A 27,258-nucleotide genomic window follows, 5' to 3' on the forward strand; every position below is an offset into this window, starting at 1 on the left:
AGAGTTTTATGGTTTTAGCTCTTATATTTAAGTCTTTGATCCATTTTGATGTTATTGTTGTTTCTTTTAAATCATTAATTAATTTTATTGAGATATAATTGACACATAACATCGTATTAGTTTTAGATGTAGACTTCATTGTTTTTTATTGTGATAAAATACACATAATATTTCTCATTTGTAAGTGTACAATTCAGATTCAGGCATTAGATACACTCACAATGTTGTGTAATAATCACCACTATCTGCTCCTAAAACTTTTTCATCATCGCCAACATAAACTCTGTACCCATTAAATAATAACTCCCTCTCCTTCCCCCTCCCACAACCCCAGCTTCTGGTAACCTCTATTTTACTTTCTGTCCCTATGAATTTTCCTACTCCAGGTACTTTATATAAGTGGATTCATACAAAATTTGTCCTTCTGTGTCTAGTTAATTTCACATGTTTTTATGATTCACCCATATTGTAGCATATATAAAAAATTTCATTTCTTTTTTTTTGGCTGACTTATATTCCATTGTATATATGTACTATATTTTGTTTATTCATTCATCTGTTGATGAACACGTGGGTTGTTTTCAGTTTTGGGCTATTGTGACTAATGTCGCTATGAACATCGGTGTACAAGTATATGTTCAAATTCCAGCTTTCAATTTTTTTGGATGTATACCTAGGAGTAGAATTGCTGGGTTATATGAAAGTTCTATGTTTAACTTTTTAAGGAGCCACCAAATTGTTTTCCTTAGTGGCTGCACTATTTTTACATTCCCACCAGCAATGCACAAGTGTTCCTATTTCTCTATATCCTTGTGAACACTTATTTTCTGTTATTTAAAATTTATTATCCTACTTGGTGGAAGTGGAATGTCATTGTGGTTTTGATTTGCATTTCCCTCATGACTAATGAAGTTGAGCATCTTTTCATGTGCTTATTGGCTATTTGTATATCTTCTTTGGAGAAATGTCAAGTCCTTTTATCTTTGATTTGGATTGTTTGCTTTTTTGTTGTTGAGTTGTTTATATGTTCTGGATATTAATATCTTATAAGATATATAACTTGCAAATATTTTCTCCCATTCTGTAGGTTGTCTTTTCACTTTCTTGGTAGTGTCCTTTGATGCATAGAAGTGTTGAACTTTATGAAGTCTAATTTATCTATATTTTTCTCTTGTTGCCTGTGCTTCTGGTGCCGTACCCAGGAAACTGTTCCAAAATGCATTGTCATAAAGTTTTTTCCCAGTGTTTTCTCCCCAGAGTGCTATAGTTCTAGTTCTTAAGTTTAGGTCTTTGATGCATTTTGAGTTAATTTTTTTTTTAACATCTTTATTGGGGTATAATTGCTTTATAATGGTGTGTTAGTTTCTGCTTTATAACAAAGTGCATCAGTTATACATATACATATGTTCCCATATCTCTTCCCTCTTGCGTCTCCCTCCCTCCCACCCTCCCCATCCCACCCCTCCAGGCGGTCACAAAGCACTGAGCCGATATCCCTGTGCCATGCAGCTGCTTCCCACTAGCTATCTACCTTACGCTTGTTAGTGTATATATATCCATGCCTCTCTCTCGCCCTGTCACAGCTCACCCTTCCCCCTCCCCATATCCTCAAGTCCGTTCTCCAGTAGGTCTGTGTCTTTATTCCTGTCTTACCCCTAGGTTCTTCATGACATTTTTTTTTCTTAAATTCCATATATATGTGTTAGCATATGGTATTTGTCTTTCTCTTTCTGACTTACTTCACTCTGTATGACAGACTCTAGGTCTATCCACCTCATTACAAATAGCTCAATTTCGTTTCTTTTTATGGCTGAGTAATATTCCATTGTATATATGTGCCACATCTTCTTTATCCATTCATCCGATGATGGGCACTTAGGTTGTTTCCATCTCCGGGCTATTGTAAATAGAGCTGCAATGAACATTTTGGTACATGACTCTTATATATGGTATAATATAAATATTCAGTTTTCTCAGCATCATTTGTTGAAAAGATTGTCCTTTCCCCATTGAATGGTATTGGAACTCTTTTCAAAAATCAATTGACCGTATATGTGAGGGTTTATTTCTGGGCTCCTTTTTGATTCCATTGGTCTGTATGTCTATTCTTATGCTAGTACTATACTGTTTTAATTAATGTAGTTTTTTAAAAATAATTAATTAATTAATGGCTGCATTGGGTCTTTGTTGTGGTGTGCGGGCCTCTCATTGCGGTGCCTTCTCTTGTTCTGGAGCATGGGCTCTAGGCACATGGGCTTCAGTAGTTGTGGCACACGGGCTCAGTAGTTGTGGCTCGCAGGCTCTAGAGCGCAGGCTCAGTAGTTGTGGCATACGGGCTTAGTTGCTCCACGGCATGTGGGATCTTCCTGGACCAGGGATCAAACCTGTGTCCCCTGCATTGGCAGGCGATTCTTAACCACTGTACCACCAGGGAAGTCCCAATTAATGTAGTTTTTAGTAAGTTTTGAAGTAAAGAATTATGAGTCCTCCAACTTTATTCTTCTTTTTCAAGATTATTTTGGCTATTTGAGACTCCTTGTAATTCCGTATGATTTTGATGGTGGCTTTTCCATTTCTACAAAAAAGATAGTTGGAATTTTAATAGGGATTACGTTGAATCTGTAGATCATGTTGGATAATATTGACATCTTAACAATGTTAAGTCTTCCTGTCCATGGGTACAGGATGTCTTTCCATTTATATAGTTCTTTAATTTCTTTCAGCCATATTTTGTAGTTTTCAGGATATAAATCCTTAACCTCCTAGGTTGGATTAATTCCTAAGTATTTGATACTTTTATATGCTATTATAAATGGAATTGCCTTCATAATTTCCTTTTTGGATGGTTTATTTGTGGTGCATAGAGAAACACAACTGATTTTTGTGTGTTAATCTTGTACCCTGCAACTTTGTTGAATTTATTTATTAGCGCTACTAGCTTTCTTGTGGATTCTTTGGGATTTTCTATATATAAGATCATGTCATCTGTGAATAGAAATAGTTTCACCTTTTCCTTTCCAATTTGGATGACTTCTATTTCTTTTTCTTATCAAGGAGAACTTCCAGTACACTGCTGAACAGCAGTAGTGAAAGTGAGCATCTTTGCCTTGTTTCTGATCTTAGGGGGAATACTTTCAGTCTTTCACCAGGGAATATGATGCTAGCTGTGGATTTTTTTTTTTTTTTGCTGTACGCGGGCCTCTCACTGTTGTGGCCTCTCCAGTTGCGGAGCACAGGCTCCAGACGCGCAGGCTCAGCGGTCATGGCTCACGGGCCTAGCCTCTCCGCGGCATGCGGGATCTTCCCGGACCGGGGCACGAACCCGTGTCCCCTGCATCGGCAGGCGGACTCCCAACCACTGCACCACCAGGGAAGCCCTAGCTGTGGATTTTTTAAAAAAATATTCATTGTCATGTTGAGGAATTTTCCCTCTATTTCCTATTTCTGAGTTTTTGGCATGAAAAGTTTGGATTTTGTCAAATGTTTTTTCTGTGTCAGCTGAGATGATCATGTGTTTTTTTTCTCCTTTTTTCTATCAATATGATGTATTACATTGATTGATTTTCTTATGTTGAACCACCCTTGTATTCCCGGAATAAATCCCACTTAGCTATGGTAAATAATTCTTGTAATATGCTATTGAGTTCAATTTGCTAATATTTTGTTAAAGATTTTTGCGTCTATTTTTTGTGTCTGTGAGGAATGTTGGGCTGTAATTTTCTTTTCTAATCTAATTTTATTATTTAAATTTATTTTCTAATTTTAGAAATTAAAATGTATTGTTTTCTAATTTTTCATTATCTGGCTGTGGTATCAGAGTATTGCTGACTTCATAGAATGAGTTAGAAAGTGTTGCCTCTTCGATTTTTGGAAAGAGTTTGAGAAGGATTGGTATTAATTCTTTAAATGTTTGGTAGAATTCACTAGTGAAGCCATCATTCTAGAATTTGTCTTTGTTGGAAGGCTTTTGATTACTGATTCAATCTCTTTGCTTGTCATTTGTCTGTTGAGATTTCTATTTCCTTTGAAGTCAGTTGGTAATTTCTATGTGTATTAATCAGGGTTCACCAGAAAAACAGAGCCAATAGGAGATCATATATATATATATATATATATATATAACCTAGGATCTCCTAATAATATGTATAATTATATATATATATATATATATATATATATATATATATATATATATATAATCTAGGATCTCACATTGGTTATTTATGTGTGTGTGTTTGATTTTCACATATACACGAATTTCCCCATTTCCCTTCTCTTATTGATTTCTTTCATTCCATTGTGATCATAGAACATACTTTGTATGATTTCAGTCCTTTTAAGTTTATTGATATTTGTTTTAACGATTAATATATGCTCTCACTTGGAGAATGTTTTATGTGTACTTGAAAAGAATGTATATTTTGCTATTATTGGATGGAGTGCTCTATAGATGTCTGTTAGGTCTAGTTGATTTATAATGTTGTTCAAGTCTTCTATTTCCTTGTTAATCTTTGGCCTAGTTCTATACATTATTGAAAGTGGCATATTGAAATCTCTCATTATTATTGTTGAATTGTTTATTTCTCCCTTCAATTGTGTCAGTTTTTGCCTCATGTATTTGGGGTTCTGTTTTTAAATGCATGTATGTTTATAATTGTTATATCTTCTTAATGAATTGACTCTTTTATAATTATAAAATGTAATCTCTTTTTTTTTGCCCCTTGTAACAGTTTTTCTTTTAAAGTTTGATTTGTCTGATATTAGTACAGACACTTTAGAGCTTTTGTTTTGTTATTGTTTGCATGGTATACCTTTTCCCATCCTTTTACTCTCTCTTTTTTTTTAAAGGATGACCATATTTTAAAAAAATTATTTATAATTTTTATTTATTTATTTATTTATGGCTATGCCAGGTCTTCGTTGTGGCATGTGGGATCTTCATTATGGCATGCGGGATCTTTAGTTGCAGCATCCAGACTTCTTAGTTGTGGCATGCAGATGCTTAGTCGCAACATGCAGACTTGTTAGTTGTGGCATGAGGACTTCTTAGTTGTGGCATGTGGGCTTCTTAGTTGCAGCATGCAGACTCTTAATTGCAGCATGCGAACTCTTAGTTGTGGCATGCATGCAGGATCTAGTTCCCTGACCAGGGATTGAACCCAGGCCCCCTGCATTGGAAGCCTGAAGTCTCACCCACTGGACCACCAGGGAAGTCCATACATCCTTTTACTCTTAATTATCTGTGCCTTTGAATCCAAAGTGTGTCTCTTGTAGATAGCATATAATTGGATTGTATATTTCTTAAAATCCATTTTTCCAATATCAGTCTTTTAATTGGAAAGTTTTAATCCACTTATATTTAGTGTAGTATATGGTAGGGGTTATATCTACCATTTTGCTTTTGGTTTTTTATATTTCTTATGTCATTTTTGTTTGTTTGTTTCTCAGTTGCTCCTTTAATGCCTTCTTTTTTGTTAAATAGATATTTTCTGGTATGCTATTTTTTTTTTTTTTTTTGCGGTACGCAGGTCTCTCACTGTTGTGGCCTCTCCCATTGTGGAACACAGGCTCCGGACGCGCAGGCTCAGCAGCCATGGCTCACGGGCCCAGCCACTCCGCGGCATGTGGGATCTTCCCAGACCGGGGCATGAACCCACGTCCCCTGCATCAGCAGGCAGACTCTTAACCACTGCGCCACCAGGGAAGCCCTGGTATGCTATTTTAATTACATTGTCATTTCTTTTACTATATTTTTGAGTTATTTTCTTAGTGATTGCCTTGGGGATTATAATTATCATAATTTATTGTCTTGGGGATTATAATTATCATAATTTATCTTGCTAATTTAGCCTGATAAATCTTATCTGTATCTTATTTTATCTTAATAAATCTTAATTTATGACAATTTAGTTTGGACTAATACCAATTCAATTTCTATAGTATATAAAAATTTTGCTCCTATACAGCTCCATTTTCCTCCCCCTCCTTTGTACTTTTATGGGCGTACAAATTATATCTTTATACATTGTATGTCCAGCAACACAGATTTATTGCTTTATGAAGGTATTATTTAAATCAGATGGGAGAAGAAAAGAGTTACAAACAAATATACATTTATACTCTCTTTTATATTTTCCTCTGTAGGTACCTTTGCCAGTGCTATTTATTTTTTTCATGTGGATTTGAGTTACTGGTCTAATTTCCTTTTTTTTTTTTTCCAGCCTGAAGGACTCCACTAGTATTTTTTGTAGAGCAGAATTGCTAGCAATGGGTTTTCACTTTTTGTTTATCTGGTCTTAATTCTTCCTCCATATTTGTGGATAGTTTCGGTGATTATAGAATTTTTCTTTCAGACCTTTGAGTATGCCATCCAATGCCTTCTGGCCTTCATAGCCTCTGATGAGAAATAAGCTGCTAATCTTATTGAGGATCCCTTGTGCGTGATGAGTTACTTTTCTCTTGCCTCTTTCAGGATTGTCTCTGTCTTGTCTTCTGATAGCTTGATTATGATGTGTCTAATTGTGGATCTCTTTGTGTTTATCATACCTAGAACTTGTTAAGCTTCTTGGATGTGTAGACTAGTCTTTCATTCAACTTGGAAAGTTTTGGCCATTATTTTTCTGGGTATTATTTATGCCCTTTTCTTTCTCTCCTCTCTTTCTGACACTCCCATTATTTGTATGTTGTATACTTGATGTTGTCCCACAGGTCTTCTAGGCTCTGTTAATTTTTCTTCATTACTTTTTCTTTCTGTTCCTCACATTAGATAATCTCAATTGACTTATCTTCAAAATCACTGATTTTTCTTTTACCTGTTCAGATCTGTCTTTGAGCTCCTATTGAAAGTTTCATTTCAGTTATTGTACTTTTCAACTTCAGAGTTCCTATTTGGTTATGTTTGAAAAGTAATTCCTATCTCCTATTTATAATCTCTATTTGGTGAGCCATTGTTTTCATACTTTCCATTTTTTTCTAAAACATAGTTTTCTTTACTTCTTTGAACATATTTTGAATGGCTGATTTAAAGTCTTTATCTAGTAAGTCCAGCATCTGGATTTCCTCAAGGTCAATTTTAATTTATTTTTATTATTTATTTATTTATTTATTGGCTTCACCATGCACGTTGTGGGATTTTTAGTTCCCTGACCAGGGATCGAACCCAGGCCCTCAGCACTGAGAGCACAGAGTCCTAACCCCTGGATCGCCAGGGAATTCCCAGGGTCACTTTCTACTGACTATTGTTTTTTCTCCTGCATATATGTATGGGCCATATTTTTTTGTTTCTTTGCATGTTTTGTAGTTTTTATTGAAAATTGGACATTTTAAATGATATAACATGGCAACTCTAGAAGTCATATTCTCTCCAGAGTTTGTTGTTATAGCTGTTTTGTTGTTTGCATATTGACTTTCCTGAACTAATTCTGTAAGGTCTATATTCTTTGTTGTGTGTAGACACTAAGTCTCTGCTTGATTAGCTTAGTGGTCAGTTAACTATTGAATAGAGGTTTTGTTAAATCATTAGAACCAATGAGTTGCCCAGTCTTTGCTGAGAGGATATCTGGGACTATTTTAGAGTCATTTGCTGACAAGCAGGACACGCAAGCTCCCAACCGCTGTGGAACACTGATGACAAACCAAATCAACTGCACAGTCTTCAGCAGCTCCCACATCCTCAAACCTGGGAGGACCATTTGAAGCATAAATGGAGCCAGCTTTTCTAGGGTCTCCCCTCTCTGCTCAATGAGTCCCTTGTAGCTGCTGTCCTGATTTCTGGTGGTTGCTCCCCACTGGAGTCTCCCTTTGAGTCTCCCTTTGAGTCTCCCTTTGAATTTCTAATGCCTGTTCCTTCATCCCCTCTAATTTAAATGCAGGCTAAATATTCCCCACTGCTTCCCCAGCCCTGAACCCTGTTTCATGCCCAGCCCCTACCTAAGGCCCACCTTCAGTCCTTGCTCCCATTCTTACTACTTTCTTCTCCACCCAAGATTAGGGCCTTTGGAGTAACCTTTCCTAGGACCCAGTGTGAGGTACAGTCTCTCACTCCAAATGAAATAATACCTGTTATAGAAGCAGACTGAAAATTTGTAGATTTTAACTTCTTTTAGTATAGCCTGGGCTCCCAGCCCTATGTTCCAGTTTCCATTTTTCTTAGAGAATTTCCTATAAATAATATTTGGAACCAACTAAAACACCACCTTTGAAAGAGTTCCATGTAACACTAGTGGGTCCTGGCCTGCAGGATCCAAGAGTTTCTGGCACTGATGTGGCCTCAGGGCAACTAACAGACAAATCTCAGAGAAGGAACGATCATAGACTTTCACAGCCCTCTGTGTTTATGGGCCAAGTCAGCGATGATCTAAGAATGATTGGATTGTGGCACCTAGGAATTTTCTATGTGAGGGACCCAGCAAAGTTCCAGTTAGAGAATGACCTAGGGAAGAACCTGAGGCATAGCCTGAGAAAAGGCCCCAAATTTAACCTGTCAAGAAATTCAGAAAGCAACCTAGTGAAGGTTTTGAGGGACCATTCTTCAAAGGAGATAAAAAGTGACTTGAGTCACTCAGGGAATGGACCAGGAAATGACCTATCAATGTGTTTAAAAGAGAACCTAGACTAGAAGCAACTGGAAAATGTCCTGAAGGTTTACTTGGGCAAGAAGCTGGGGCAGACCTGTTAGAATGTGATCCCTATAGATATGTATCGTTCATGGCTTGCTGCCAAGTATACTCTAGAGTCCCCCTCCTGGAAAGTCCTATAGCCACTTGGAAACTGGATATTTGGTTTACTCAGTGAGTCAAGAACACTGCCTGAATACCTCTTGGAAGCTTTCCTTCCTTGATCTAGGCATTAGACAAGCATTAGTAAGCCCAGATTATATGGTTTGGGGTATGGTAGAGGTAGAGCTTACCTCTCAAGCTCCTTGAATCCATAAAACTGTTTAGTTTTATAGAGACTCAATCATGGCCCATTCCTCAGTCCACCCTTCTCTCTCAGCCACCCAACTGTGCAGTTGATTTGGTTTGTTTGAGGGATGGCTAAGCCGAGGTTGCTTAGCTGTTTGAAAGAAACCCCAAGGCAGGATGAGGGACAGACCGATCATAGTTATTATATAAATGAACAAATGATTGTCATAGTACTGTCACACAAAATTACCCCCTGACACACACACAACTACTATAAAAGGATTCAGGGGCTTGTTCAAAGTGAGATAACCCAATAAAGACCCCATTCCCCAGGACCTGGCTGAACCAGACTTTCCCCCAGTTTCTTTACTATCTTGATTTTTATACAGGGGTGTGTGTGTGTGTGTGTTTAAGGTTACACAGGTATTAAAGGACCACAAATCCCACATGTAATCTCCAAGAATGATAAGGCTCAGATTGTAGGCAGAGCTGCAAGGCCAACTTCAGGGCTTTCTCATTGAAGTGCCCCTGGCCTCTAAGGTCTCATAGTCTATCCCCAGAAAGTACTCAGTGGGGACATGATAATTTCCCAGATCCCAGATCCTCCGCATCCACAGGGAGGTCAGAGGGAGCAGTTTGGCCCAGCATGCCTAGATCCCAAAGCTTCAGGCCTCAGGAAAGAGCTAGGGTAAGAATTTAGCCCTGGGTGAAGAGAGGGACAACCCTAGGAGACCTGGAATAGGAAAACATTGAGTAGAGGATGAAGGATTAGGGATCTCCCTGCCCAGGCTGGGGGATTAGCAGACATCCTTTTGAACAGAAACCCCTTGGTTTCTGCACTGGAAGGAACAGGCTCCACCCAAAAATACTCTGAATAAAAGAATGAGCTTTTTTCATTGGTGTTGTCCCAGGATAAAAAACAAGGGCAGGAAGATCCCTGTTAAAAGCCTAGACCTTGTCAGCCTCTATGTGGAGCCCAGGTACAGGTGAAGGCAGAGTTGTCTTCATAGCACTGGGGACACTGAAGTTCAGTAGGGCATGGCTGTCATGGGCCTGATCCTGGAAAAGAATCTGGGAGGAAAGTCAGCACCAGGAGAAAGTCCAGGCCCAGGCAGAGCCTGCAGATGAGCATTCCTGCGACTTCAGGGCTCCTCCCTACCCAGATCCAAGGAAAGTGACAAGGGCATCATGCAGTCAACACACAGGCCCTGAGGACCAGTGTCTCAGCAGGGACAGTCAATTCAAAGACCTGGACAGACATCCCTGGACAATTTAGACTTAAGTATCAGTAACAGTGTTCAGGCCTCACAGGAATCCTGTGTCTTCAGCCAGGCCCTGCTAAGCATGGGCCAAGGATGCAGGTACCTCCAGCCGCCCTCTCCACTTGCCTCAGGCTCTGTCTTTGGGAATGTGTCTCTTCTAGTCAGCCAGAAAGTCCTCCTCCATCCCTCCTAGGAGGAAAATTTCTCTTAAAGGAAAATTCCAGTCCATGTAGAGAAAAATCTACTGATTCTCATGCTAGCACATCCTTAGAGGATAGTCTCTATTTCTCATAACCCAGGATATTTATTCTTTCCAAATATTTTTTGTTTCCTCTAATAGCTGAGTGATATCTTCTGTCTTTGCTGTGTTTTGGGTGTACATTTTGGAAATTCTGGGAATCTGGGCTTAGAGGAAGGAAGGAGTCAGCTTCACCTTATATCGAGGGCTGCTTGGGCTTCTCAAAGGTGAGCGGGGCTCAGGAGGGAGGCTGTCAGTGCACATCCACCCCTATCACAGGTTCGTTGCTCCTGCTCAGATTCCATAGTTTTAAAATACTTTATTTTTTCCATAATACTGTCATTACAAAAAAATACAAAAAAACTACTATAAAAACATTCAGGGGCTTGTCAAAGTGAGAAAGCCTAAAAACCCCACCCCAGAACATGGCTGAAGCAGTCTTACCCTAGCTCCTTCACTATTTGATCTTTACACAATTATGGGAGTGAGGTGGGGTCACACAGGCGTCAGAGGGCTAGAAATTCCCCCGCAGCCTTCATGAAGGGTAAGAAATAAGTAGCTTCATATATCACAGAAATGGGATTTGGGAGTTTAGGGGTGGCTAGGCCCTGAGTTCAGAGGTGTGGGGAGAAACCTGTGACCCTGAATCTCTTGGTGGGGAATAGCTGCCACCTGACCCAAAGCCCTTTCCCTTCCTGATGAAGGCTAGGAGACAGACCCTGCCCTCCACCTCTTAGACTTAATACAGCAGCCCCCTCCCCTTCCTCTACCCTTGCACACTCTTAAGAGCAGCAGGGAGGACAGTACTTCCAGCTCTGCAGAGTCTGGGCAGGGGAACTGTCAGGGAGGCTGCTGAGGGCCCCTTCACCTCCCTTTCCCAAATGAAAAGTGTCTCGTGCTCAGTGGCCCGGTTCATGGGTTATGGACCTTCCCTTCCTATCTCAACCCTGGAGAGGCACACACAGCTCTAGGTGTGTGCTTTGTGTGCATGAATATGTGTGTGATAGCCTTGGACACTGTGGACTTGGGGGTGGGACTGGGGTGGGAAAGCAGTGTCCTTTTTATCCTCTTCCTCCCCCAGTAGGAGGAAGCTGAAGGGAAGGGAAAGGAGAGGTATTAGCAAAGCTGAGAGGGGAAGGAGGACATGCTATTTACAGGCGTGGACAAGGAATCTCTATATCTTCAAGTAGCACTCAGGTCACTCTCCAGCCACTGGAGTGGGAACTGGATTCAAAGCTTGTGACATGAAAATTAACCCCTGGCCTGGGCTAGCTCTCCCCACCTCCCTCCCACTCCCCCAAGGCAGCCCAGCTCTGAAAGGGGTCAGGGACAGGAACATTTTCCCTGAAAACCAGTGAGTTTTTTTTGTTTGTTTTGTTTTTTGCATTTAGAAAGAGTTGCTAGTGTCCAGTGGACATCAAGCTGGGTGCACAATGGGTGGGGTGAGTGTGGGGCTATTGCTGTGGAAGGCTCTGGGCTGGCTGGGGCAGGGCCTAGGAGCATGGTAAGTGCTGCTTAAGGATCTGTCTTGTTTGTGGTGTTAATCTATCTGGGAAGCGAACTTTGAACTCGACAATGAGGTCTCCCCGCTGGGTGGGCACCTTGGGGAAGGGAAGGCCCTCCCCACGGAGTCTCTTCACGGTGCCTGGCTTGATGACATCATTGCAGGGCAAAGGGATCACTCGGCCATCAATGGTGGGAATGTTCACGGTACAGCCACACAGTGCCTGGGGAAAATGAGACAGAAAGTGAGGAAAAGGTAGGGTAGAGTGATTGGGAAGGGAAGAATACAGAGAGTGGGGAAAGAATGTCTCCGTCACCCCCACCCCCCACCCGATAAAACCACACACAATCTGATCCAGGCCCCACCTCCTTGAGGCTGATCAGGGCACTGTAGAGCACGTTGGTGCCATCTCGGCGGAAGTGCGCATGGGGCTTGTCTTTGAGCACAAAGACGATGTCAGCGGGGATGTTGTCAGGTGTGGCATCGCCCTCTTTGGGGAAGGTGATCTTGGTGCCTTCCTTCCAGCCACGCTTGATGACAATGTGCAGGATCTTGTCCTCGGTGCGTACAGTTCGCCCGTCAGGGTTGAGGCGCCGCCTTGTGATCTTCATGCGTTTGGTGGAGCCGTGGTAGATTTCCTCCAGGGACACCCTCAGCTCATGCACCACAGGTGGGTCCTGCACCTTGCGCCGAGAGTACAGTGGTTCTGGGGCTCGCCTTGGACCCCTACTCAGCCCATTGAACCCAAAGCGGCCAAAGGAGCCAAATGGGTCCTCATCTTCATCCACGTCCATGTCATCTGGGTCAAAGCCACTGAAGGGACGAGTGGAGCGAGTGCTGGCAAAGAAGATATCGAAGGGGTTGGAGCCGCCGAAGAAGGAGGCAAATGTGGCGTGGGGGTCCCCATGAAAGGTGTAGTGAAAGGAGCCACTGGAGCCCCCTGATGAACCGCCGCCGCTCTTCAGGCCTGGAGGGAGGAGAAGTTAGGGGCAGTATGGCTGGTCTCTGCCCCACCCCACTCTCCTCCCCCTGCCCTCTAGCTCCTAGTTCATGGGCCTAGAGGAAGAAGCAAGCTTTAACTCCCACAGAGAAGGCTGGCTTAATAGAGTAAGAAAAATCTCTGGCAAGATTTCTACTCTTAATTATATGTTTAATAATAAGGCACATCTTGAGGTTCAAAGAGGCTGAAAAGCTAAGACTAGAAGACTGGTAAGATGTGACTTCCAGCACTGTAAACTCTTCCATGTACCTGTGACCCAAAGATGTCTCACAGAGCCTTGAATGACTGGCCTGGGGTCACATTACAAGTCATACCTGGCTCCCATATCTTTGCTTATCTCCAAAGACAGGGAAAGAGGCAATCAGACAGAATTTGACCATACAGAGGGCTGTAAGTGACCTGTCCCAAATAAGGTGGCAATACAGTCCAGGAGGAAGTCCACTCTCACTCTACTTCTTTTTTTTGTTTGTTTGTTTTTTGCGGTATGTGGGCCTCTCACTGTTGTGGCCTCTCCTGTTGCGGAGCACAGGCTCCGGACGCACGGGCTCAGCGGCCATGGCTCACGGGCCCAGCCGCTCCGTGGCATGTGGGATCTTCCCGGACCAGGGCACAAACCTGTGTCCCCTGCATCGGCAGGCGGACTCTCAACCACTGCGCCACCAGGGAAGCCCCCACTCTCACTCTACTTCTAGCATGGTTTCCTCTTTCTCTGACTCGTGTCCAAATGGGAAATGAGGAGGGCCCCAAAAAAGCAGGAAAGATCATTAGCTTGGAGAAGAGGAGCTATTTCTCTACAAAAGTTTTCAAATGCTTTGTTCCCACACTCAGGGTTCACAGTGTTGCACAGCTCCAGGGGTTGCCATTCACACATTGGACAGACATAGATTGCAATGGGAAGGGAGCTCCTTGGAGTTGTACAACACCAAGCCTTACACCCCATACCTAATGTCAGAGCTGCCAAAAAGGATGAGTGAGCTGGCACACTGCAGGTGACCCCAGCTACTCTCTCTCGAGTCAGGTTCTGTCTAAGGGGCTCAGATTTGTGGGGGCAGTCTTCAAGGGGGATGGTAGGGGTGGTGATTGGAGTAGTTGGGGGGCTTTTGTGGGAAGGAGGGAGGAAGGGGATTAACACTGAGAAATGATCTAGAATATATAGACTTAGGGGTGGGGCCCAGGCTTGGGGAAGGGACTTTTCTCTTTGAGGGCTTTATCTAGAATTTCATTGGCTGTGGAAGCCTGAGCCTAAATTAGCCTCTTACTTCCTGGGACCACAAGAGGAGATTTGGGTTTCATTAGAGAGGCCAAGTGGCAAGCAATTCAGTGACTTGTGACAGCTGCCTCTTCACCCTTCCCCTAAGACTCAAGGTCTGTTCTTTCCTTTTATTGAGGGTCTGATTACCAGGTGAGTTCAAGAAGCTTGGCAGAGCTCAGTGAGAGAGGGAAGTTGGACTGATGATGACAGGAGGGGGTGACTTCTCTGCAAGGATTCCTGCTGTACCACTACCACCCCCCATTCAAGCTGGGAACAACTTGTCCCCAGGGAGGGCTGCACACAGAGTCTATGTGCACAACTGTTCTAGCTGGCTACTGGGGAAGGGGCAGGGCAGACAGAAATACAACCCACATTTCCAAGGCTGCTTCTCCCTTCCCAGGCCCTGGATGTCTCCTTAAGGTTGTGCTGCATCCTCAGGAGCCCTCCTGGGATGTAGATCTCCATTAGAACTGGTGCCTGGACCTAGGGCATGAGTTTTGCCCTTTGCTTAGGTTTGGTCATGCAGAAAGCGGAGGTCTCCCAGCTCCTACCTTCTTCCTAATCAAAGGTGAGGCCGAGCAGAGGAATGAGTGCAATTCCTAGACAGGTCACATGGTGGCATGGTGTCTGTACTGCTTCCCTCTTCCCCACCACTACCCCTCCCATCCCTCTACCCCAGAGAGAAACATTTCTTAGCTGAGAGAATATTGGGGATTCCAGAAGATACCTGGTGAGTCTGGGAATTGGCAAGTCTAGTAGGTGAGGAGGGAAAAACGGAAGGAACTAGTGGCATGGAGAATAAGAAGAGGGGGTTGGGAGGACTGGGGTGTACAGAGGACAGGGCCATGGAACATAAAGCAAGGAGGAGGAAAGGAAAAGAACATTCTTTTGAGCACCTGCTTTGTATCAGGTACAGTATATATCATTAGCCCATCTAATTTTGAGACTAGAACAGGGGGAGTGAGGAGGAGAATGTGGAAGAAAGGTGGATGCCACTGGGGAGGAAGGACAGTTCCTCCTGGAAAGGAGAGTCCTCAGCTGTGACAATGTCTCTTAATATAGCCTGACAGGTGCTTGTGGCTGGCGGGTGGCAGGCGGCCCTGAGGGGCAGGCCCAGAATTAGCAGCTACATCATGCCCGTGGGATGTGCTGGGAGGAGCCGCCCTCTCAGAGGCTTTATTTGGACCTTTCCTGACACCCTGTGCGTGGCCACCAGCTACCCCAGGAGGGGGCAAGGTGCCAGCAGCAGTTCCCCTTCCACTCTTGCTTGGATGCCTGCCACTTCCTCAGGGAGTCGAAACTCTACCTCTGTTCTGCTGGCCTGAAGTGGGCAGGAAGGGGGCAGGGAAGGGGACAACCATCTCTAGCTCAGAGCTCCAGTGGTTAATTCCCCGGCTGCTTAAGGGCCAAACTTTTATGCTGATGACTGTAAATGCGCTGTCCTCAGAGAGCCACACACTCCCTTTCCTAACCTTCCCCATCAGCCAATGGAGAAGCGGGGACTTCAGGCAGGACTAATAAGGCTGGGAGGGAAAGAAGGGCGGGGAAGGCCTCTGGCTCTAGCTTTTCTAAGGCCTTAACTTGAGGAGGGAGAGGGGCAGAGAGAGGCAGGGAGAGCTGTGGTGAGCTGAGGCTGGGTAGTGGGTGGTCTCTTCTTTCCTCTGGATGGCAGTGCTGGGAACACTTGCCTCCCTCACCTCCTTCTCAGTCTCCAGTTCCCTGCTTTGAGAACTGGGTCACCCAGGACCCCAGACAAGGACAGGTGTCCAGTATCAGGCTGGAGCACTGCCCTCTTACCTTCCTCCCCATACTGGTCATACAGGCCCCGTTTCTTAGGGTCACTCAGCACATCATAGGCCTCTGCGATCTCCTTAAACTTCTCCTCAGCGTTGGGTTCTTTGTTCTTATCTGGGTGGTACTTCAAGGCCATCTTCCGATAGGCTTTCTTGATCTCATCCTCATTGGCTCCCGACGGGATCCCAAGAATCTTGTAGTAATCCTTTCCCATCACAGCCACTGGACCGGCACTGGTGTCCTTGTTTCTGAAAGAAACCAGGGCCGATCCTTGATGCCTCTGTTCCCTTCTACCCCGGTCCTGTTCCTGCTGATCCTGCAACCCCTAAATGACTCACTGTGTAACTTTCAGCAGGTCATGCCTGTTCTGTGGGCCTCTGTCTCCCCATCAGTAAAATGAAAGGGTTGGATTAGATGATCTCTTCCAGCTCTGACATTCTAGGATTCTGTGATTCTTTCCTTAGCTCCTGGGTTTTCCCAACAGGAAGCTGGGGGCTGTGGCCCACTTTTTGGGGCTATTCTAAGGCCCAGGTCCTTGGGCCAGACTGAGGACTCCCACGAGCCCTGCTGAGTGAGGTGGCACCATGGACTGACAGACCCACGCACAGAAGCTGGTGAAGATCAGCGTACTGGGTGAGGTCACCTGAGCATCGTGGTCTCCTGTGCCATGCTTCAGGCATAGTGCCCAGGCTAAGGGCAGCTGGGGCAGTGGCCCAGGGCTGGGAACAGGCCTGGGTCTTCAGCCAGCTGCCTTGGCCAGCCAGGCTGAGTCAGGGTGTGTGTACCTGAATTCCTCTCAGCCACTGGAGACCCCAGGCCTCCCTGCCCCCGCTCCCCAGACTGTGCTAAGCCTCACGTGTGATTCAGATTAGAGGATGACTCACAGCCTTTGGTTACTGCTGTTTCTAACCCTCTCATTAGCGGGGCGGGGTGACACCGTCCTTCCCCCAACCAGGGCAACAGTTCCCTTTAGTCATTTCCCGGTGTCTACACACAAAACTGTGTGTGAAGACATGCCTGTGCCACCTAAGCATCAGTGTTAGTGAACAAAAGCATCCTGGAGGTGGGGCTTTTAAACCTTAGCTGTTAGGAGACAATTGGGCACTAACCACCCGTTCCTTAGTACCTTCTCTACCAGTCCCTCCCTCTCACCTGCCTCATGGTTTAGGATCTGGCCCAGTGCCAGGTCCACACTCCTCTGATAGTCCCTGACTTGCTGGGTGCAGGGGCATTTGTTATTTATATGAGGGAGAAACACAGGACTCTCATTCTTTCACTCTAATCTCCCTCCATCAATGTCTCTGTGGTGGATAGAGGGAAAGGCACTTTCCTGTAGCTAGAGCTAGTAGGGGGAATGGCCAGAAGCCATTCTCTAACCCATCTGAGACTTGGCCAACCCCTGCCAAAGCCCAGAGAACCGGAGTCTTTCTAGCAATGTCATGGGCTGGCAGCCACAGCTAAGGCCTGCCTTTTCTGCCTCTGACTGCTTCAGAGAGATTACAGGGTGTCCTGGCAGGAGTGAGGGCTGTAATGGGTTAGGGGACCTCAAGGCCCCAGGTAGATAGGGACAACAGCCCTAACTCCTGCCCCCACAGGGCCTGTTACAGGTGGCTGGGTTGACTCATGGTTCTGGGAGTCACCTCACTCTGACGAAGAGAAGGCTCCATTAGGGCGGGCACTCCCCCTTTTCCCCTACCAGCATGTCATGCCTGGTGGGGGAGCCTGTGGCTGGGAGGCAGAGAAGAAAGGGCATCTGGGGGAGGGCAGCCATTTTCGGAAGCAGCAGTAAAAGCTGTCTGAGAGGGAGTTGGGGGTGGTCTGCCGCCATCTCTGCCTCAGCCCACACCTTCTTTCCCCCGAAACTGGGAAGGAACCCTAGCACACCAAGAGGGTGCCCCCAGAGAACTGTAGCAGCTTTTAGGCTGAGGGCCAGTGGAATGCCTTGCCAGTGCTTTCAACCCTCCCCTCACTGTCCCTGCATTACCTCTTCATTCGGCCAGCTTCCTCCCTTGCACCCCTGTGCTAACTGTTCTAGACCTCTAATTCTCTTGCCTCCACAGACATAGGGCAAGCTCTTTCAGGAGTTGCCTTTTTTCCTCCTTCTTTCCTCCCTCCCTCCCCTACCCACAAGCCACGTGTTGGAATGACAAAGGAGCCCCATGGCATGACACTGCCTTTGATGGAGAGAATGAAGAGGATGTTAATGTAGAGGCAGGACTAAAAAATAAGAAATGGCAAGGGGGACTGGTACAGGGAGGGGGGATGGTTGATACAGAAAATGAAGTACTGACGGAGGGGGATGAAGGATGACAAATGGAAATGTCTGAAGTGGCAAATGGGTTACCAATGGGATGTAGAGAGTTGAAATACTAGAGGAGGTGTTTGTGGAAAACGGATGCCTGAAGGGTTTGGTATAAGATGAATGACAAGGGGTGCGGTTCATTCAAATGTAAGGGTGGGACAGAAGGGGGGTTCTTATACGTAACTGGGGATGAGACGAGGATGAGATGGAGGAAGCGGGTAGGCAATGGAGGGGGATATGACATGGAGAATTTGACTCGGTATGGGTATGAGTGCCCTTCTCCAGAGGGACTTACCGAAACTTTACAAACCCATTCAGCGTCCACGCTCGAAGTTTTAAGGGCTCCAGCTGAATTTTAAACATCAAGCTGGCTAAGAAGTCTTCTCCCCAGAAGTGTGGGAAGCTCCGGAAAGCGCCTCGGGCCTGTAGTGGGGGTGCTGCTGGGGATGGGCAGGAGAGCACTGTGCGCTTAAACATGCCCAGCCCAGCCCCTCACCTCTGATCGCTCCACCGGAGCCTGCTTGGAGAGCTGCAGCTCTGGAAGCCGCCTCCTCGGGTTCTCAGAGGCACTTGCCCAGCAAGGCCTGTCCGGTGCAGCAGGAGCTGGACCTGATCCCCAGGTGTGGAGAGTGAAGGAATAGGGTCCAGCGGTCACCTGCTCTCAGGTGCAGCGATGTCTGGCTGATTGTGAATGGCTGTATGGCTGTGTGACAGTAAGGCTGGCAGTGCGAAGAGTGTGTGCTTGTGAGTGGCAGCGTGTACCTCTGACAGGTGTGATTGTCTGTGAGGGCCTGAGAGGCAGCGTGTTCTTCTCGCCTCTCTCCCCGGGGAGGACCAGACCCCAATCCCCAAGAATCTACTCAATGAAGTCACTGACAGGGAGTCTCCTCCCTCGCAGATGGGCGGGGCGGGGCGGGGCAGAGCTCGGCTGGGACAAAAGGCGCGGCGAGGAGAGGAGGGGAGGAGAGGGGAGGGGGCTCCGGCGGGGGAGGGTGGTCGGTGATGTCACCGGCGCTGGCTGACTGGGCTGGCTCAGAAACGCCGCCCCGGAACCCAGTGCGACCCCACCCGACCCTCCCCCGGCTCAGACGCAGGCTGCCCCCTGTAAGAGGGTCGCGGACATCGAGCACCTTGCAGACCCTGAACCTCCACACCCCCGCGGTGGAAGAGCCGAAGGGCCCTCAGTGTCCCGACATCCCGACACCAGGACCCCTGGCTTCGCGACGCGCGACGCCCCCCTCCCGGGACCCTCGAGTCCTGGCTCGGTGCCCTCACCAGTGAGGAGCTGCGGGCGCCGCCGCGGTCCGTCAGACAGCCGCTGCCCCCTCCCCCGGCTCTGGCTCCGCCGCCTCCACTCGGGACAGGAGTCGCCCGCCCGCCGGCGGCGGCCAGCGGGCCCGGGAACCCGCCCCCACAGCTCCGCCTCCGCGCTGCCCATTGCGCCGTCTGCCCGTCACTCAGCTCAGCCTCTGCTGTAATTGGACAGCTTTCAACGAGTGGCTCTGTGGTAGACGCCCATTCTCCGCCCCTGTCACCCGGCCACACGCGCACACATTCCGGGCCGTGATTGGTGTGGGTCTGATTGGTGCACTTTGGGATCAATCAACCACACCTCTTCGCTATCTCGTCGTGTCATTGGTAAAAGGGACAGAGGGCGGCAACTCCACGCGCCCTTTGATTTTATTGGTTGGTCTGTGGGGCTCAGACCCCAGTCGGGGGACAACTATTTTAGTCCAATCTCCGGTTTGAGAACGTGGGACGTACTGGCCACTGCCCGAATCCCGGGAGAACCTTCTGGAACCCGTGCAACGTCAAAGGCAGCCTTAAAGGAAAACTGCGCCCACCAGTTGGCGGTGACTCTGGGCATTCTTTCCTGTCTTCATTTAGGAGGGTAGGGGAGAGAATAGTGCACTCTGGGAGGTGTGGTCCCTGGACCGGGGTGAAAAGGTTACCATTCTTACCTGTCTTCCATTGAACCGTGAACTGTCCTAGCCCTGACCTGATTTAGCTTTACCTTACCGTGACCCGGAGTTGACCTGATATGACCTAACTGAATCTCAAAACAGACCCCGGTAGATGAGCATAGTTTAAGTACCCTTCTGCCCTCTCCTTTGTAACCTAGCAGTTCTCCACGGTTTTAGCACCTCCAAGATTCCCTTTATGAGTCCCCTTTTCATCCTCTGTATAATCCCCTCATCCCTGCTCCCTCATGAGCAGCCCCTTCTCAACAATCCCCACAATCCTCATTAAAGTTCTCCCTATAATCTTTCATCCTACTTCCCTTTTGAGTTCCCACATTTTATCCCCCTTTTACTCCCCCCCATTCCTGGCCCCATATGATCTCCTGTCTTTCCCCCATGATCTTCTGTCTTATCCTATTCTTAATCCTTATCTACTCCCATGTGCTCCCCTATCCTAGCCCCCCGCCCCTTAACCCTTCGTCTCAGCTCCACATGATCTCCTTTCTTAACACCCTCAGAATCTCCCATTTCAGTACCCCCGCCCCCACCCCCATTAATTCTCAGCCCCAGTGTCCCCGATGTTCAGAGCAGGCAGGGCTGCGTAGGCGGTTGCCAGCGGAAGCCGACGCTTGAGCAGACACGGTGCCTGGCGCCCACGTCACTGTCTCCCAGGCCCATCTGTGCTAGAGGGAGCGGGGGTAGGGAGGGGGTAATCCAGGGGTGAAGAGGGGGAAGGAGTTCTTGGGGGTTTTGAGGACAAAGGAAGGGCCAGAGCAGAAGCTCTCACTTCTCTTTCCTTGCAGTTTCCCTGAGGCAATGTATGGACACCCATGAGGTCATGCAAACTAGACAGAGCTGGAAACAGGCTTGGAGAGCATCAATACCTAGGCCACAGAGCAGAACAGGAGAGCAGTCTAGGGATCCTGAGGTTACGTCTGCCTATTCTCCACTATATGCCTTCTTTCTAGTTATCACGATGGGGATCCCAGGTATAAAGGGGTGTGAGGTGTGAGGCAAGGAAAGGAAATGTGGTAAGAGGAGGCAGGGTGATGGGGATAAGGAGAGGAGGGAGGGAAGATGGGGTAAGGGAGATGGGGAGGGGAGGCGTGGTGAGGGGAGGGAGAGGGGGAGAGGAGAGAGGGAAGATGGGGTAAGGGAGTGGAGGGAGAGGAGATGGGGTGAGGGGGATAGGGAGGGGAGGGAGGGGAGATGGGATGAGTAGCAAAAGGATGGGACAGAGAGATGAGGTGAGAAGAAATGAGGAAGGGAGGGGAGGTGGGGTGATGAGGGAATGGAATAGTGTGACATGGAGATGGGAAAGGGAGGGTGAGGGGGCCCAGGAATGGTACTGGCTCCTTATATCTGAGGGCTCTCACTCCCCCACCTCCAGATTCATGGGGGCCTGGGCTGTGGGCGGCTCTGCTTCTTCCTATGCCAGGTTTGTCTATTTTACCTCCTCCAGCCTTGCCTGTGCCAACACGGAGGCAGAGTTTAGTCACCGGCCTTTACCTGGTCCCTGCTGATGCTGAAGTGTAGGCTTAGACCTTTAAGGGTGCAGGGCTGTGCCTTCAGGTATTGGTGGCACAGATTCCGTTGTTTGCTGAGTTTTCAGTTGCTGTCCTGTGTCCCATTGTCCTGGGTATCAGGAAGGTGTGAGAGGAACCAGGGGTGCCTCAGGGTGTGGCATAGGGTATGAGAATGTAGGCTCTGAAGGCAGACTGTTGACCTTGTGAGGTTACTTGCCACATTGGTGCCTCATTTCCTCCTCTGTAAAATGGGGACAGCAGTACCTCATAGGGTCGTTGAGAGGGTTAATTAAGGTAACACATGTAATGCACTTAGTTCTGAGCTCGGCCTGTACTTAGCGCTCAAGAAAGTTAACTTATGCTGTATGTTCACGGATATCTCGGTATGTGAGTGCATCTGTAAATGTTTGAGCCTGGGAATTATTTGTCTTGTTGTATCTATCATGCAATTTGTAAGTGAGTGTATCTGGGTAATTATTTTTGTGCGGTAGTGTGCCTGATTCTGTTATTTGCTGTAGGTATGTGATTTTGTGTTACTGTACATATGTGATTAAATGACTAAGTAGGCCTGTGTCTACATGACAAAGAGTGGATGAAGTGTGGCTTCATGGCTGTTGATATGCTGACACCATGTCTGCCGGTGTATGCATGCATCTGTGATCATGTCAGTTCCAAACACCCCCACTCACCCTCCCTCCCTCTGGAGATGTCACAACCCTAGATGTCCCTCATTTCCTCACCCTGAGGGAACCAGAACTCGGGGGCAGGGGCGGGGGTGGGTGCCAGTGAGGAGGTGTTTAGACAGGAGCACATGTTCCCTCCCAGACTGTGTATGGGAGGGGGAGCCCTATCTTGCACATATCCTGAAGCCTCCACAGGAAGTGCTCCCCCCCAACTTGTTCTCAGTTCCCTGTCTTGTCACCATGGCAACAGTTGCCAGGGGCTCCCAGGGTTGCTAAGATCTGGGTGTGGGAGGCTGCCAAGCCTTGTTGCCAGTAGACACAGAGAATCCTGGGGGAAAGGAAGACTACCCCCACAGTGCCGGCTTTCTGCAGTGACAGGACTGGTCCTTGGACCTCTCCTGTCCCCAAATTGTTCCTATAATTTGTATATGGCAGTACTAGGGTTAGTGGGGGGCTTTAACAGGAAGCTGGAACTAGAATACTGAGATTAACATTCTGAGAAGAAAGGGGCACTCTAGCTTGGCTATTTCCATCTTTAAGGTTGGGAGGTCCTTGGAAATTAGTGACTTGCTTATTCTGTCCCCCATCTCTTATACTTCTTCTCTGGCAATATCTCTGCTTGAGTTCTCCAATGGCTGGTGCTTATTATCTACCTGATGTTTCCACCTGGTGTAGGAATACTGCATTGACCCCATTACTCTGGATGCAGACTGACTCCTTCCTGTGGTCAGACTCTTAGCATATCACCTGGATACACACTTCATGCTGACACTTGAGCCCAGAGTTCAGTCCCACAATGAGCCCTAACTTTGGCCTCAGCCTGAGACACTGACCTTGGTGTTAGTCCTAGACCAGAAAGTTCCCTACACCCAGCCTCAGTATAAGCCCTCCTCCTAGACACAGATGAGCCCTAATCTTGATACTGATACTTGAACCATCCACAGATTCAGTTATGATCCTGTACGTTGACTGAACACTGACCAGTGATCTTACTCCCTGGTACTTGCCTCGGGTCTCCCCGACTGTTCTGAACCTACACTGACTAGTACCATAAAGGTTCAAATGGGTTTTTTCTTGGGGGTGAGAGAACAGTACTGGGAATGACCAGCAGAGGGCGTGCAACATCAGGTTCCAAAGGCATGCTTCCCAGAGCCCACCTGGAAAGGGGATTAATAGCTATATTGGGATCTTGGATCTTTTCTCTCAGGTCAGGACTCAGAGCTGGAAGCACAGCAGTTGGTTTAAGAGGTTGAACTAAAAAAAGGTTCCCAACCCAGTGATGCTGATGCTTTGGGGTCACTTGGGTCTGTATAAGCATGGGTTTCCCTACAGCTCAGCCCGCCTCAGGGCTGGGGATGCACCAGAAAGCGCTTAACCATTTACTGGCATCGCAGGTCTCAAGAGGACTGGACACCTGGGAAGACATTTCACCCCCAACTCCACATTTCTGTCATATGCTCATACAGCTTCACTACCTTCCCTGGTATTCAGTTATCTTTTGGTCCTATTGAGCAGAAATCTGTCTCTCTTCCACCTTTGATCTTAGCTCTGTGCTTGAGGTCACATTGACTTCATTGGTCCCATCTACCAGACATCAGCCATCTGCATCCCTTGAGTCTGCTCCTTGATAGGGTGAACACCTCTCAGGCCTTCACGGGTTCTTCCTGTGCCTTGTATCAATTCCAGCCACTAAGACCATGTTCCCCTGGCTGGGTTTCATTTTATGATGCCTGGCTCTGGTTAGGTTTTTCCAGGAGTGCTGGTGCAGCATACTAGCCAGCCTGCATCCCTCCTCTGACCCTGAACTTCTTTCCGTGTAGCCTCAGGTTACATCAGCTTTTTGGTAGTTCACTCACACCAGGTGAAGACTGCATCCTCTGTTCTCCCTGACCTGCTAAATCACATCTTGCCCGTTTTGTACCTGTTATAATTTTGAAAGGAGTGTTATTATTTATTTATTATTTTTTTTAAAGACAAAGATACTAGAAATTAGTGAAATAAAAAACATTTTGGCACTACTTTCTGAGCTTTAGGGCAATCCTTGGGCTTGGAAGTCTCTGTATTTGATGCTTACTTAGATGGGACAAGGAGGGACTCAAGTGCTCACTTCAGCAGCACATATACCAAAACTGGAACATTACAGGGAAGATTAGCGTGGCCTCTGCGCAAGGATGACATGCAAATTCATGAAGGGTTCCATGTTTTTGTTTTTGATGAATATTAAAATGTAATAATGTAAAATGAATGTATATATGGATAAATTAGTATATTGCCAAAAAAAAAAGAGGGACTGAAGATCCCCAGCTGGCTTGGCTGTGACTTCAGCACTGTGGACAGAGGCCAATGGAAGTTCCCCCGGCTATGCCTGGGACTGTGGGTGGGTGGAAGATGATACACACACAGCCTTCAGGTGGGGCCAGAAATTCTTGCTGCTCACTTAATGCCTTACACTGTACCAAGCTCTTTCCTCTCACCAAACGTATTCTGTCCTCACTCAACTATCAGCTCAGGAAGCAGACAAAATGAACTGTTTTCCAGATTTTTACAGATGAGGAAACTGAAGTTTTGCAAGGCCAAACTCCAAGCAACCCTATGAGTGGGATGGGAGAGAGAACACTAATTACTCCATATTTAGCAAATTTAGCAACCACTGCCCTGCTCTGGCTCAAGTGCACTCCTCTTTATCTCTAGGGAAAGTCAGGGTCGGTGGAAGTTTTTGTGGAACTGAGGTTCCAGCCAACCCTGGGAACAAGTGGCAGTTGGTAGCAGGAACAGTGCTGGGAGGCTCTGAAGTTCCAGTCAGGACTGCCCGAATGAGGGTGGGGAAACCTTGCTTGTCATTAAGGTTCACATAGGTCCAGCTTTTATGCCTCTTCCTCTGTCCCAATGCTTGGCTTCACTGAGCCTGGAGATAAGGAAAAGGGACGTGTAGGATATTATTAAGGTGTTTCTGAGCCTGATGGACCTTCGTGGGAAATTTACAGGAAGGGTGTGGGAGTCTTTGTGAAGGGGGTGAGTTGTGCAGGTGGTAAGAAATCCTCTGACATGGGCTACAGGTCTGGCTATCTGTGTATGCCTATTCCCTGGGTGTGGAAACAGGAGGTGCTGGACCACACAGCAGCTTTCTTTGAGGTGTACTCTGACAGGCAACACAATAAAGTAGTTAAGAGCATGGGCACTGAAGCCAGACTACCTGGTTCCCCTGCTTCCTAGCTGTGTGACTGTGGAACCTTGAGAAATTCTCAGCCTCTCGGTTCCTCACTTCCTCATCTGTAATACAAATCACATAGGGTTGTTTTGAAGATTTATTCGTTTATGCAAAGCACTTAGAATTGCCCAGTGCATAGTAAGTGCTCAAAAATGTTAGTAATTACAGTTGGCTGTTGAACAATGTGGGAATTAGGAGCGCCAATGCACCCGCTGCAAAAATCCTCTTGTAGCTTTATAGCTGGGTCTCCGTATCCCCGGTTCCACATCTGTGGATTCAACCAACTGAGGACTGTGTGGTACTGTTGTACCTATTTATTGAAAAAAATCTGCATGTAAGTGGACGCATGCAACTGAATGGCCTCTGGTTCCTCAGGGGTTAACCATATTTGTATCTGGGGCTCCTGTGGTTTTGAGGTAGAATATCTGCCTCTGATCCACAGTCTAGAGATGCTTTCCTGTCTACAAGTACTGGCTCTGTTCTTACCAGGCAAAAGGGATGAATGGAGATTTCATGGTCCTCTGAAAGCTTCTCCAGACCTTAGTTTACCCAGCCCTATAATATCACATTAAAACAGTCTGCAAAGATGGGGAGGAAACTCAGACCAAGGAGAGCCCAGAAGACCCGGAGAAACCAGCCAACTAGCTTTCCTACTTTGTAGCTCAGCAGAAACTGGGAAGGGAAAAATGTCTAAAGCTGGCCCTTGGTGTGTGTTTGGGGGCAATACATAGCAGACAGGCTTGGAGGGCTTACCTTTTCCTTAATTTCTTCAAAAACTTTGGCTCTTCTCTTCAGTGCCCTCGTCTCCTCTGTGTCCATGGTGGAGACCCTGCCTCCTCCCACCCCCACCTATCTTATGGGTTCCCTGGAGGCCACAGCTGCTCCTGTTTTAGACTCAGGAATTGGCCGATGATAGGAAAACAAACAGAAACTTGGTAGGTGCCCCAAACAACAGGAAACAAGAAGCCAAAATAGCATCACAATCTTTTTATTATGATTCCCACTGTGCCCAGCCTCTGGGAACATCAGCTCCTTCTGGAGTGAAGGCTGAGCCATGGGGAGGAGCATGCAGCTGTAGTGATGGGAAGACAGGGCTTGAGGATGTTCCCCTCAGCTTACTGTCAAGTTACCTTCCGCAGAAAAGCACATAGGAAGGGCATAAGGGACCAGAGGCCATTGGATCCTCCATTGTTACTTGAGTGCTCTCAGAGCCCTTCTCACAAGCCTGTGTTTGGTGGGGAGACAGATCGGAGGCCATCTCTTATAGGAGGCTAGGCTTGATGGCCTTCGTTTCACCATGGATATGGAAAGGCCTTGTTCCTTACACATTGATGTTCTTATCTGTGGTCATGCCAACCCATGCTATACAAACCGGAATGTGACTGGGCTTCTTAGTCACTGGCCTGAGCAGACCTGACACCCTCTCCATGATCTGGGTCATCAGGGCATTTGGCCCAGAGGGAAGAAAGTTTTTCCTTAGTGCTAGTGGGGTCTATTGAAGATTCTGTAACCTGTTCATTTTCTTTCCTTTCAAGGTTGCTAAAAGCAGTGGCAGCAGAAAAGCAACAGCAGAGAAAATGCCCAGTCCCACCCCACTCCAGCGTGGGCTGTCGGAGCAGGTAGGA

The 27,258-nt window shown here is 46.9% G+C and overlaps 2 protein-coding genes and 1 non-coding gene across 7 annotated transcripts in view; 2 read left to right on the top strand and 1 right to left on the bottom strand.

Moving 5' to 3' along the window:
* Positions 1-10,702: 10,702 nt before the first annotated feature.
* On the bottom strand, positions 10,703-19,716 carry DNAJB5 (DnaJ heat shock protein family (Hsp40) member B5). 3 transcript variants are annotated; one of them, XM_027105620.1, is made up of 5 exons: positions 19,531-19,708; positions 18,551-18,695; positions 15,957-16,201; positions 12,273-12,874; positions 10,703-12,130 (listed from the first exon to the last, which is right to left on the bottom strand). In XM_027105620.1, exons 1-5 carry the CDS (start codon positions 19,691-19,693, stop codon positions 11,897-11,899), a joined length of 1,389 nt encoding a protein of 462 aa, XP_026961421.1. In that variant the 5' UTR covers positions 19,694-19,708; the 3' UTR covers positions 10,703-11,896. The 3 variants fall into 3 exon arrangements, with proteins under 3 accessions (XP_026961421.1, XP_026961417.1, XP_026961420.1); XM_027105616.1 differs by lacking the exon at positions 18,551-18,695 and having other exon boundaries at positions 10,705-12,130; positions 19,531-19,716; XM_027105619.1 differs by lacking the exons at positions 18,551-18,695; positions 19,531-19,708 and adding an exon at positions 18,752-19,171 and having other exon boundaries at positions 10,705-12,130.
* Positions 19,717-19,823: 107 nt separating this feature from the next.
* The window catches only part of SPATA31F1 (SPATA31 subfamily F member 1), a 113,045-nt gene continuing 105,610 nt past the window's right edge, over positions 19,824-27,258 (top strand). For 2 of the 3 annotated variants that reach the window (XR_003432610.1, XM_027105611.1), the window contains exons 1-2: positions 19,824-20,146; positions 27,169-27,252. The gene's annotated coding sequence lies outside the window, so the exon portion shown is untranslated. The remainder of the gene's footprint in view (positions 20,147-27,168; positions 27,253-27,258) is intronic. The other variant, XM_027105612.1, reaches the window with a different exon arrangement.
* On the top strand, positions 24,525-24,631 carry LOC113620280 (U6 spliceosomal RNA). Its single transcript, XR_003432729.1, has one exon. It is a non-coding gene; the product is annotated as a U6 spliceosomal RNA (small nuclear RNA).

Source organism: Aethalodelphis obliquidens, unplaced genomic scaffold (genome assembly GCF_003676395.1).
Source record: "Aethalodelphis obliquidens isolate GAN/ISIS:26980383/991018 unplaced genomic scaffold, ASM367639v1 scaffold7, whole genome shotgun sequence".
Lineage (NCBI taxonomy): Eukaryota > Metazoa > Chordata > Mammalia > Artiodactyla > Delphinidae > Aethalodelphis > Aethalodelphis obliquidens.

Bases quoted from the DNA above. Each gene is read 5' to 3' on its own strand.
- DNAJB5 (XM_027105620.1), bottom strand. From the start codon at position 19,693: ATGGGCAGCGCGGAGGCGGAGCTGTGGGGGCGGGTTCCCGGGCCCGCT. The intron at 16,202-18,550 runs GTAAGTCCCTCT...GGTTTCTTTCAG, and splicing joins AATGGGTTTGTAAAGTTTCG to AAACAAGGACACCAGTGCCG. The intron at 12,875-15,956 runs GTAAGAGGGCAG...TCCTCCCTCCAG, and splicing joins TGACCAGTATGGGGAGGAAG to GCCTGAAGAGCGGCGGCGGT.